Consider the following 12,037-nt stretch of genomic DNA (forward strand, 5'->3'; position numbering starts at 1 on the left):
AAACTGTCTGTAAATCCCTGTTCACCACTATAGAATAATCTTTAATATATTTAGGGTCATAAATCTTTTAACATTGAGTCCATTGGGAATATTAACGGTCAACAGGTAATAGGTATAATATACAGTAGATTTTTTTCTCTATATAAATTACCAACAAATGTGGATTTAGATGCATTTTTACTTGATAGTGTCATCCACTATGCCTCCTATACTGTATTAAAAAGCATTTTCCTGTAGAAAAGTTTATAATTCATAGAGTAACTCATTGTCTTATGATAATAACATAGCTGATGTGTTTCCATTTTGTACCCAAAGTTGTTTTTTGGTTTGTAATTCCCAGTTAATTCCTATGTTTCTTTAAGAGATCAGTCAACATATAATCCAGCTGTTTAGCACACACAAAAATCCAGTGTATGATCGAAAACGCCAACATCGCAAATGACAAAAACGAGACCCTAAGCCAAGCAGGCGAAGAAAATAACCTGCTATTGTGAGGTGTTTTTCTCTTGTTCTGCACCCGGTGACAATAAGGATCAAGAATTTAGAAATCACCAAGATGGAATCAATGAGTCTGTCATGAATAAAATGTCCATGTTTACACCAGTGGGCTGAGGTGAGAGACTCTGAGCTCCGGAGGCTGATCCCCGTCAAAATGAGCTGAAAGCAGAGGACCTGCTGACTGGCGCTTCCTTGAAGAATTGCCGTCTTTCCTACTGAGGAAGGAAAAATAAGTAAATAAATAAAGATTACAGTAGTGATACATTTCTCCTCGTCACTTTTGAAACACACACCTGAGTTTGTTCTCTGTGCAGCTTTTCTTGTAGCAGAAGAAGAAATAAACAGCCGCCGCTGCAACGAGTAGGACTAAGAGAAAAAGTCCCATCAGCACTCCAGCAACCAGTGCTGCACTGCTGCCGTCTGTCAAACCACAAAACTCTCATCTAGCAAACTGACTCTTTTTAAAAATACTTTTTTACTGATAAATATCTGACGTCATACTCACGTGCCACTTTCACGGCAATGCTGCACGCAGCCTCACCCAGATCGTTGGAAGCTTTGCATGTGTAAGTTCCAGTAAAGACAGTAGAAAGGTTGGACAAGAGAAGAGAGCCAGTGCGCTGATCTGCAACACAGGGAATATTTACATGTCTTCTGTTAAGTTACTCTAATTCAAACGTCACAGAAACGTCCAGCTCTGTCACAGTAGAGTACTCATCAGCCTCCCAACTGACTGGACAGAAAGATTTATTCTCTCTAACAGCATCTTTGACAGGAGCATCAGCTCCAAGGTTTATTGTCAGGATCTGGATTTGAGTGCTTGATGGCAGCAGGCGAGTCAAGAGGCGGTGGAACCAACTGTAAAGACGACTCAGATGTCATTCCAAAATGAAAATCAAGAGCTGAAAACAAGATACGAGGGTTTGCCCCAAAGTTCAGGGCAAACCCTGAGAGTCCTAGATAGAGCAACAGGCCATGGCTATGCTAAAGACGGGAGCAACAACCACAGGCAAAGCATGAGGCGAAGCAAGGAGGTAATAAACTCAGCTGGGAGGTGGAGCTTCGTCCCCAGTGTAGCAGGGAGGCGGAAAGACGTCTGATGTGATGCATGGATGATGTCGGATGGCTCCAGTTAGGCTGAATGCACCCTCATTATAAAAAAATCCCCATATCCAGTCAAGCTATCTTTAGTTCTTCTGGAGTTGCTTGATCTACGAAACTGTGGATTGATTTTTAGGTCAAACATTCTGTCTGAAATGGATGAGAGCTGCTAAATCATTCGAAAACCTCCAGAGATTGTCTGCATGATGGCATAAAAGTTATTATTAAACTAAGACATATTCCAGTACCATGCTTATCAGCTCCCTAATATATTCTGCATATTATGTATACATATTTGGAAAAAGAAGTCTTTTTCTCCATCTCTCGTCTTTTCTTTCCCCTTATCCTCTTATGTAATTTTTTTGCATTGTACATTACACATCTATTTGTGCATGATGTTAGGAATTTCTTGGCCAGAACGCTAGGGAAGCCTGGCAAGTGGTTTATTTATGTATCACTGTGGGTGGAGCCACGCCCTTTTCTAATGTGTTTTCCTGCTTTCTCACCTCTGCCTTGCTGCTCTGCATATGTCAGTCCTGCTGTCTTGGTCATGGTCAGCCGTTATATTTATATCTGTTGACTTTGTTGATGTAACGTTGCGTGTGTGCCGTAAGGCTGGACGCTGTGTTATCCAGGTTTTTATGGCATTGTTGAGGTTATCTAAGTTTCCATGTTATAGTTATGTTTTGTTTCTGCTTAATGTAAGTTGTGTTAGTCTTTGTGTTGGTAAATTAAAGCAGTGCATGAAATGAATCCCCTTTTGCGGGTGATCGAGATTACGGCATCTGCGTTTTCTGCCCCTGTTAATTGCACATGAGCCTTACTGTCTACCTCATGACCATCTCTAACATTGCACAGACAAATACACAGACACTCACTTACTCAGCTGGACAGACTTCTCAAACCATCTTTCTAGCCCGACAGTAGTAGGTTGTACTATGGCTAAATAAATTCTGGAGTTTCGATAATTCTGGAACTTATGTGAGACTCGATAAAAGGGTGACTTGAAAGTCTTAAGTAAATCCACAGAGCTGTTTAATGTTTGGTGAGCAAACAGCTGTGCTCCAGTTACAGAACCTTATCGCACACTGAGGAATGGTGCAGCATTAATCACTAACAATCCAAACTGATTCTGAAAGAGACCTGTAGGAGTTATTGTGCATACCTGCTACAACGCTGTGGGGGGGCAGAGGCGCTGTGTCTTGCTCTCGGCTCCAGGAATAGATAGGTGTAGGAACCCCCTGGGAGCTGTGGCAGGTAAGAGTGACATCATCCCCCACGTAGGTGTGGCCAGTCAGCTCACATACAGGCACCGACGGAGCCACTGAAAGCAATGTCAGGAAAGAAAAATGTCACTGTTAATAACATTTCATCATATACACCGATCAGGCATAACATTATGACCATATTGTGTTGGTCCCCCTTTTTCTGCCAAAACAGCCCTGACCCGTCAAGGCATGGACTCCACTAGATCCCTGAAGGTGTGCTGTGGTATCTGGCACCAAGATGTTAGCAGCAGATCCTACAACTGTAGCTGATCCTACATCTTGTAACCTACAGGATTTAAAGGATACTTACAGGACTTAAAGTACACTTTTGATAGATACTGACCACTGCAGACCGGGAACACCCCACAAGAGCTACAGTTTTGGAGATGCTCTGATCCAGTGGTCTATACTTCACAGTTTGGTCCTTGTCAAACTTGCTCAAATCCTTAGACTTGTCCATTTTTCCTGTTTCTAACACATCAACTTTGAGGACAAAATGTTGACTTGCTGCCTAATATATCCCACCCACTAACAGGTGCCATGATGAGGAGATCATCAGTGTTATTTACTTCACCTCTCACTGCTCACAATGTTATACCTGATTAATAGTGATTAATAGAACGACTTCAACTGAAACATTCATATCAATGCTCCCCATTGGTATCATTCATAAGTTTGAGTCATACTCCTGGATGTTCTCTTACCCAGCACCGTCAGATTGATGAGACCCTGCCCACTTCCGGACCAGTCGTTTGGATTGGTAATGTCACATATATACAGTCCGCTCTCACTGGGTTGGACGCTGTGGATCGTCACAGAGGCGACGCCAGACACCGGAGGATTCTGCACTAAACTCATTCTGTCCTCCCAAGAGTCCACCCAGTATAGTCTCCCATTGAAGTACAAGATCTGCACAAAATGAGGCAGGACACAAAGTGTAGAGATACGGTTATCATTTCATCCAGATTTTTTTCTTCCTCTTATACAATAGCAATTTGCCATTAGAAAAAATATAGAAGCTTTTATATGTCACAGATACTTTACAGCACAGTGAAATTCTTTCTTCACATATCCCAGGTGAGGAAGTTGGGGTCAGAGCACAGAAGCAGCAATGATACAGCACTCCTGGAGCAGTGAGGGTTAAGGACCATGCTCAATTGCCCAGCAGGGCTTGAACCCTGATCAACAACCCAGAACCTTAACCACTTGACCCACCACTGCCCGCTTAACTGCTTGAGCCTTAACCGCTTGACCCACCACTGCCTGCTTAACTGCTTGAGCCTTAACCGCTTGACCCACCACTGCCCGCTTAACTGCTTGAGCCTTAACCACTTGACCCACCACTGCCCATGTCTGCCCAGTATATCACATCTACCACACAAGCATTTCTGTAAACATGGGACTTGCCGTGTAGCTAAACCTACTGTTAGAGCTGCTGTTACAGGAAATCCATTTACCAACCAGACCAATCAGCATCAAGAATTAAACACCTCTGAGCTATAACAAGAAAACATTGTTTTGGAGAAGCCACAGAAATCTTTTACTATCTATGCAAACACACACTGAACCTGACATCTACCGTATCTATCTCTATTTGTAATATCATACAAATGTTTTCAGACTAGTGAAAAGGTTTGGATGAAGTTGTCTTTATTTGTTACATATACATTACAGCTCAGTGAAATTCTTTCTTCGCATATCCCATTCTTGGAGGTTGGGGTCAGAGTGCAGGGTCAGCCATGATACAGTGCCCCTGGAGCAAAGGATGGTTAAGGGCCTTGCTCAAGGGCCCAACAGTGGCAGCTTGGCAGTGCTGGGGCTTGAACCCCAATCTTCTGGTCAATGACCCAGAGCTTTAACCACTTGAGCTCACCCTCTTTGCTTCCACAGCAGGAGTCCCGGGTGCAGCATAACGCCACTCCAGGGTGAAGCCTTGAGAAACTTGTGTGCTGTAGCTGCAGGAAAGCTCAGCTGATGATCCAGCGTGAGCAAACACCGAGCTCTTCACCACCACTGCATGCCAGCACCGGGATTCATCTAGAGAAGGACAACAATATCAGATAATTAAGAAGCATGCTGTTATATCCGGATAAGGATCAAAGAAGGAATGACCTGACTGTGTTATTTATCGATCGATTGATTTGTCGTATAATAGAATGTCCATAGAATTTGTCCATACATTGTTAATGTAACTATAAACTTTTATAAACGTTTAGCAGTTTATAGTTACATTAACACTGTCTAATGGTGATGTTAAACCAAAAACACAGCTTGTCAGTTAGAGTAATCTCCAAATAAATGCCAAGAACAGCAGAACATCACAGCCCAGAGCATCACACTGCCTCTGATGGTTACCTTCTCTCCCCCATTAAAGCAACACATCATTCACATTATGTAAAAGAAAACACAATCCATCAGACCAGGCCACGTTCTTCCATTCTTGGATCAGTCTGATCGATCGGACCAGACGGGCTTGCCTTCACTCCGCGATGAGTCTTGGGTGTCCACTATCCTGTCACCAATTCACTGTTTGTTCTTCCTTGGAGCACTTTTGGTAAACACTGCATATCAGGATCCCCTCACAAGCCCTGCTGTTTTGGAGATGTTCTGGCCCAATCGTCCGGCCATCACAATTTGTCAAAATCTTTCAGATCCTTGCTCTTGCCCATTTTCCCTGCTTGCAACACATCAACTTCTAGAACTTACTGTTCACTTGCTGCCTAATATATCCTACCCCTTCGCATGTGCCAATAATACAAGATAATCAATGTTATTATCTGTAGCATTATTGTAAAAGCAATCTTATCTAATTCATTCACTGCACAATAATATACTGCTATATTAGATTTGCTAATGATAATAATGCTAAATGGCATTACACAATAAAGTTGCATCTATCTATCTATCTATCTATCTATCTATCTATCTATCTATCTATCTATCTATCTATCTATCTATCTATCTATCTATCTATCTATCTATCTATCTATCTATCTATCTATCTATCCTCCTGGGATACTTACAGAACTTAAAGGGATACTTTTTCGATAGATACTGACCACTGCAGAGCATATATACTGAAGTAGAGTAGAATAGTGTAGATTTGGAATAATGCATGGAAGACTTTTATTTTTAAAAATACTTTCTTCCCCCCCTTATCGCTCTTTAGTTGAAGCAAATCTGAAATGAAATTCATATATTAATATTTCATCACTAAAGTTTCAACACTGCAGTTTCAGAACAATTAAATCTTTTTCGTAAACAAATCAAAGATGATGAAATTCGTTTAATTTAAAGCACTTTTAACAAAGGGACATTATCACAGAGCAGCTTGGATATATAACTTTATATTCCCAATGTCCACTGAGATCTTGGTTGCAGTGTAACAAAATCCTGAAGTTTTCAGTATCGAAGGAAATGACGTTAAATGGTTTTTACTTACCAAAAAAGTGAATCAAAATCCAACAGACGAACAACGTGTGAGCGTGAGCCATGTCCGTTTGTGTTACTCACGTATTGTACCTTGTTGTTTACTGAGATAACAGGCTGTTCAGCTCATAGCTGGGTGGCACTGATTAGTACTCAACACAGTTAGAGCTTAAAGCTCAGGGCAAGCAGGTGAAACCCTATGTAAATAACACCAACACTGAAGTCTGGATAAACCCAACCAATCATATTGGCTTCTATCAAATGATAATAATAATAATAATAATAATAATAATAATAATAATAATAAAACAATAATTCAGAAAAATGTGGTTTAAAATTGAACAGCTGTTGAGTTTATTTTACAGAGAGAGCAATGGTTTGATCAAGAAATAAACATAATGTTATGCAAGAATTGTGTTTTTACTTTCATAAACGAATGAATAGTTTCACCTCTCTGCTTCCACCACGTGGAGAATTACGGAATAAAAGCTCTGGCGTAAGAGGAGCCTAACACAAATCATTTATGAAAGATTTATATAAAGGAAAAGAAAAATTCTGGTAGATTTATTTGATTAAATATTCATCTCTTTTTGGTGGTAATATCATTCCATCTGCACAAAAAAACGAGTAAAGAACCGAAGCAGCAACCATGAAGTCACAAACCTGACGAGAATCTTTTCAACACGTCTCTTAAAACAAACAAAACAAAAAAATTAGCACAGCTACAAAGCCTGTGTTGTTTCTCCTTTCTGGAACTGGATCGAACTTTTATCAATGGGTTCCCTTTCTCTTATAAACAGTAACCCGTGTAACAAATACAATACAAACTGTTGTTCGAAGAAAGATCTGCCAGATGTAGAAACTCCTGAGCGAAAAAAGAGGCACGAGGTAACATTTAAAGAGAGAACGCACCTATCGTTGTCAAATCCCTAACAAAAACTGCACCTCTAACTGTTTTACATACCAGCATTAAAGCATCTTCTTTCATTTCATTTCATTTCTGCTCATTAGAAAGAAAATCTCAACCAGAAACCAGAAAACTGTGGAATCGAATGGAGTTTTAGTCGTAGTCATAGTTTAAAACATGAAGATATACACAGATCAGATCTAACGTTAAAGCCGCTGACAGATGACGTGAATAAACCTGATTATCTTCTTACAATGGCACCTGTTTGGAGCCAGGATTAACATTTTTCAGAAATTTGTGCCACATTTGCTGACCCTTGGGTGTCTCTGATGCTGTTTCCGGGTCACTGGTTGTTCCTCCTTGGACCATTATAACATACAACATGCAATGCGACCTGCTGTTTCAGAGAAATCTCTCAGATCCTTACCCCATTGAGACACATCACCTTCTAGCACTGACTATTTACTTCCACCCTTTCACATGTGCCCCTGTAAGAGATATTCAATGTTTTGGTCAGTGGTTTTATTGTTATGGCTGATTAGTGTAATCCACTGTTCTAGGCAAAAAAAAAATACCACCCTCCCATGCTCTATAAAACAGACTACTAATATTTCACATAAAGAAAAACGCAACTTTGATTATAAAAAATACAAATCATGAGCTAACGATGTTGTTGAGTGTATTTGCTCCAAGAGCTGGAGAATTTGCACGGACCGGTCTAGACGAGGGAGCCGACCTGTTTCTGAGCGGCTACCGTCGCGGGCATAGTGCCACAGATCGGCACTGATCTGACGAGTACAGGGGTGGAGCTCGGTGCTTGAGGCTGAGCTCTGTCAGTCCTGAGCGTGCAGCTGTTCTTTGGTTGGTGGTGGACATGGGTAGGCATCTTGCTGACGTTGTATCCAGGTAGCCCATGGAGAGGATTGGGGTCTCCTGGGTATAAATGTGTGCCACCTGAAGCAGTGACAACGGTGTCACAGCCCACAGGGGAGTATGGGTAATGGTTGTTAGGCATATGAGCAGGGTCCTGAGGAACAGGACTGTTGGCTATGGAGGACAGAGTGCCATTTTTAGAGATGATATCTGATGCGGTAGCGCTCTTTGCCCAGGAAACACGCTTAGGAGCTTGCGCATCCTCCCTGCAAAGAATGAAGGAACAACATATCATATTTGTTTTAACCTCTGTTCTATTATGTTCTCCTTAATTTCAGTCAGCTCTCCTCCTATCATAGCCAACAAACACTGAGGGAAAATCCTTCTGGAGTCAAAGGTCAATACGGCGTACGCTATTTTTTTTGCACCGCTAAATATTACACCAGGTTAAAAACCATCTCCCAAACCCCTACGCCACCACTGAGACAAACTGCAAGGAAAGTCTTTAGACAAGAGAAGATGCTGCTGCTCACTTGATTTCATTGGCCATTTCCTCTTCTGTGTCACATTCCCTCCTCAAGATGAAGACCAGAAACAGGACGAGGGCCACGAACCCTACAACCGAACCCATAGTGGCTCCTGCTATCAGCCAGGCATTGCTGGCTGCAGAGGAACACAAGAATTCAGCTACAGCAGATTTATCTCTTGCAGCAGATATAAATACACAAGATGCTGCTTTACGCTTGAGTAAGTAATACTTACGTGTGGAGACTTCCAAGTTGATGTGGCAGCTGTCGCTTCCGGCTGTGTTGCTGGCCTTACACACGTATTTACCTGACATGCTTTTGGTCAGGTTGCTCAACCTCAGGGTGCCCTGCCTCTCATCTGTAAACATATCATCATCCTCATGCTCTTTATTAAAGAGATTATGAAAAATCGAAGTAGTCTAGGGGGTTCTGTGTTTTACTGTATTACTGTAATACATGATACTATGTACGGGTTGTAGTCAGAAAATCAGCTAAAAAAACACCGGATCTAAAGGGAATCGAGCAACAACACTTTTCACACACCATTCTGCTTCACTAGGCCTAAGAGGAAGTGCATTAACACTGCAAATGCAGCCAAGCTACCCGAGCAGGTTGTGATGTTTGGAAAGGGATTATGGATGGGATAACTAACACTCACTGAATGCCCTGATATACCATGGAGTAAGTTCAATGGTTCATTATCATTAATTTATTATTAGATGTTCCTCTGGTGCTTTATAATCTAATAATCTTGATCTATAAACCAGGTTTTTGACCATTATTTTTTAGTATAGACTAGACATGGATCTACACACTGAATTGAAAAGACAGAGGTGCTCTACTACATCCTTTAAGCACAATGACTTCTTTACTTCGTACTTTCCTATATACCACTTTATTAGGAACGCCTGTATACCTGCACATTCGTGGCAGCCGATCGTGTAGCAGCAGTGTAATGCATATACAATTCTCATGCAGAACTAATTCAAGAGCTTCACTTCAAACATCAGAATAGGATCTGAGTGACACGGTGCTTTGAATCATTTCAGAAAGTACTGATATCCTGAAGCATTTTGCATGTGCTAGATTCGGGTATAGAACCTAAAAATGTTTTTTTTTAAATTTTATCTAGAACCAAGGGTTTATTGAAAAGAACCCAATGGTTAATGGTTCTTTATATAGGGAATAACCCTAACCCTTCATACAGGGGTTTGTTATTATTATTATTATTATTACTATTATTATTATTATTATTATTATTATTATTATTATTATTATTATTCAAATACAGTATACATTTATTTCAACAAAAACAACAGCATTGTGTATATAGATAAAAACTCCTCCATTTTAAAGCGCTTTTCTGATTTCAGTTAAAATTATTTCACAAACTGATTGAACAATTTCCTATAATCTTTTCTAAAATATGTCATTTACAAACATCTCACAGAGTTCAAAACAAAAAAATCCAAAAAAAATAATGGCACTGATCTCTCCAAGTTTTGGGCAAACTTTTACTGACCAATGTAAGTAAACATCCTCAGGGTTCGATATATTGTGTTGAAGTGGAAAATGACCAGACCGTTCTGAGCGGCCAGGAAGAGTCTTTACGAACATGGTAAAGAAATCTGAGAATTCTGATAAATCATGTCAGAATGCATAACATGATGAGGCAGGTGGGCTCCAACAACAGAAGACCACACTGGGTTTCATGCTGCTTTTCTGCTCATCATGGTTGTAAAGAGTGGTTATTTTTGTTTTACTGTAGTCTTCCTGTCAGCTCGAGCCACTCTGACCTCTCTCTCATCAGCAAGGGATGTTACACCACTCTGTCGGAGATGAGCATAACACCCCCCCTATTCTGATCTACACGATCACGATCACGTCTACACGTTCCTAATAAAGTGGTCAGTGCTTATATCACGTCATGTTACGAGTTTATTTGAACTATCTAATTCCTTACCCAGGTAGCCAAGCACAAGCATAGGCTGAGGGCATGACCTCCACTCTGGGAGAGCAGTGAAGAGAAGAAAGTGATGAGAGTTTGCCTGTTGTATGTAAGAGCATGTGTGATGGAAACAAGGAAATAGACAATGTGCTGTTTGTTTCAGGTCGGATTTATATCAGGTCTGAGGATTTGATTCCGTATCTATATGTTTGTGCAGAAAGACAATGAGGGTGAAGAGCTTGACCCTAACCACAACAAATTAATGTTATCCTAACTATATATCATTGCTATTATTATTAATTTATTATACATCACAATTGGTCCCCCTGAACTCATCCAGCTGCTATTTCCTCCTCCACTCTAATGTATATTACAACCGTTTCTTCTTCGGGATGGGAGTTGTGTCATCTGACCCGAGATGTGCCTGTTGACCTGTGAAAGTATATGGTGAATTAAAGATGTCCTGTTTCTGAGACAATGCACTTACTCTGCATTGGAGAGAAGTAGACCTCAGAGACAGGAGCAGCCTTGGTCCACTTGTACTGAGGAAGAGGTTTGCCGTAGCTGGATTTACAGCTTAGCGTCACGTTTCCTCTCAGTACAGGATCCCCGCTCATGGAACACACTGGAGTGGAAGGAGGGACTGGAAAAGCAGAGATAATCCTAACCTCCGTCAAACACGATGAGTTACAAGTAACTACATTTATGTTCAGCAGCATTCGCACCTTTTGCCTTTTTTTTTTTTAGTTTTGAGATCATCGTAAGAGTTGACGAATGATTTGTGTAGAAATGGATTTATGAAGTAATCATGTATCACACTTAAACATTCCTCCTGTCAGTGGTTTCTAATATGAAGTCAAAATGAACAAGAAAACAAAACAAAACCTCACAGCACTACTGCCTTCTTAATCTGTAGGAATGTTATGTTAAAGTGTGAGAGCTGTCACAATAAATCTTCACTTCCTCATTTACTCTCACTGGACTTCTGATCACTCTTACCTGTCTGATCTCACTCACACTCACCTGTCTGATGTCAGCTGTTCCCTCTGATCTCACTCACCTGTCTGATCTCACTCACCTGTTCCCTCTCTGACCACACTCACCTGTCTGATCTCACTCACACTCACCTGTCTGATCTCACCTGTTCCCTCTGATCACACACACCTGTCTGACTCACCTGTCTGATCTCACATACACTCACCTGTCTGATGTCAGCTGTTCCCTCTGATCTCACTCACCTGTCTGATCTCACTCACCTGTCTGATCTCACTCACCTGTTCCCTCTCTGACCACACTCACCTGTCTGATCTCACTCACCTGTCTGATCTCACTCACACTCACCTGTCTGATCTCACCTGTTCCCTCTGATCACACTCACCTGTCTGATCTCACTCACCTGTCTGATCTCACTCACACTCACCTGTCTGATCTCACCTGTTCCCTCTGACCACACTCACCTGTCTGATCTCACTCACCTGTCTGATCT

The 12,037-nt window shown here is 41.1% G+C and overlaps 2 protein-coding genes across 4 annotated transcripts in view; both read right to left on the minus strand.

Annotated features, from left to right (window-relative positions):
- Nucleotides 1–164: 164 nt before the first annotated feature.
- On the minus strand, nt 165–6,448 carry LOC131367552 (V-set and immunoglobulin domain-containing protein 2-like). Of its 2 annotated transcripts, none has more exons than XM_058412919.1 (7): nt 6,310–6,448; nt 4,741–4,904; nt 3,572–3,776; nt 2,765–2,923; nt 1,004–1,123; nt 792–918; nt 165–710 (listed from the first exon to the last, which is right to left on the minus strand). In XM_058412919.1, exons 1-7 carry the CDS (start codon nt 6,359–6,361, stop codon nt 596–598), a joined length of 942 nt encoding a protein of 313 aa, XP_058268902.1. In that variant the 5' UTR covers nt 6,362–6,448; the 3' UTR covers nt 165–595. The 2 variants fall into 2 exon arrangements, with proteins under 2 accessions (XP_058268902.1, XP_058268901.1); XM_058412918.1 differs by having other exon boundaries at nt 165–713.
- esamb (endothelial cell adhesion molecule b) overlaps nt 5,819–12,037 on the minus strand; it is a 44,905-nt gene continuing 38,686 nt past the window's right edge. Inside the window, exons 4-7 of one of the 2 annotated variants that reach the window (XM_058412912.1) lie at nt 11,039–11,194; nt 8,839–8,961; nt 8,610–8,763; nt 5,819–8,342 (exon numbers count right to left, since the gene is read on the minus strand). In XM_058412912.1, coding sequence (XP_058268895.1) covers nt 7,922–8,342; nt 8,610–8,763; nt 8,839–8,961; nt 11,039–11,194 — 854 coding nt within the window. In that variant the 3' untranslated portion in view covers nt 5,819–7,921. The remainder of the gene's footprint in view (nt 8,343–8,609; nt 8,764–8,838; nt 8,962–11,038; nt 11,195–12,037) is intronic. The other variant, XM_058412913.1, reaches the window with a different exon arrangement.

The sequence above is a fragment of the Hemibagrus wyckioides genome, linkage group LG17, assembly GCF_019097595.1.
Source record: "Hemibagrus wyckioides isolate EC202008001 linkage group LG17, SWU_Hwy_1.0, whole genome shotgun sequence".
In the NCBI taxonomy this organism is placed as follows: Eukaryota; Metazoa; Chordata; class Actinopteri; order Siluriformes; family Bagridae; genus Hemibagrus; species Hemibagrus wyckioides.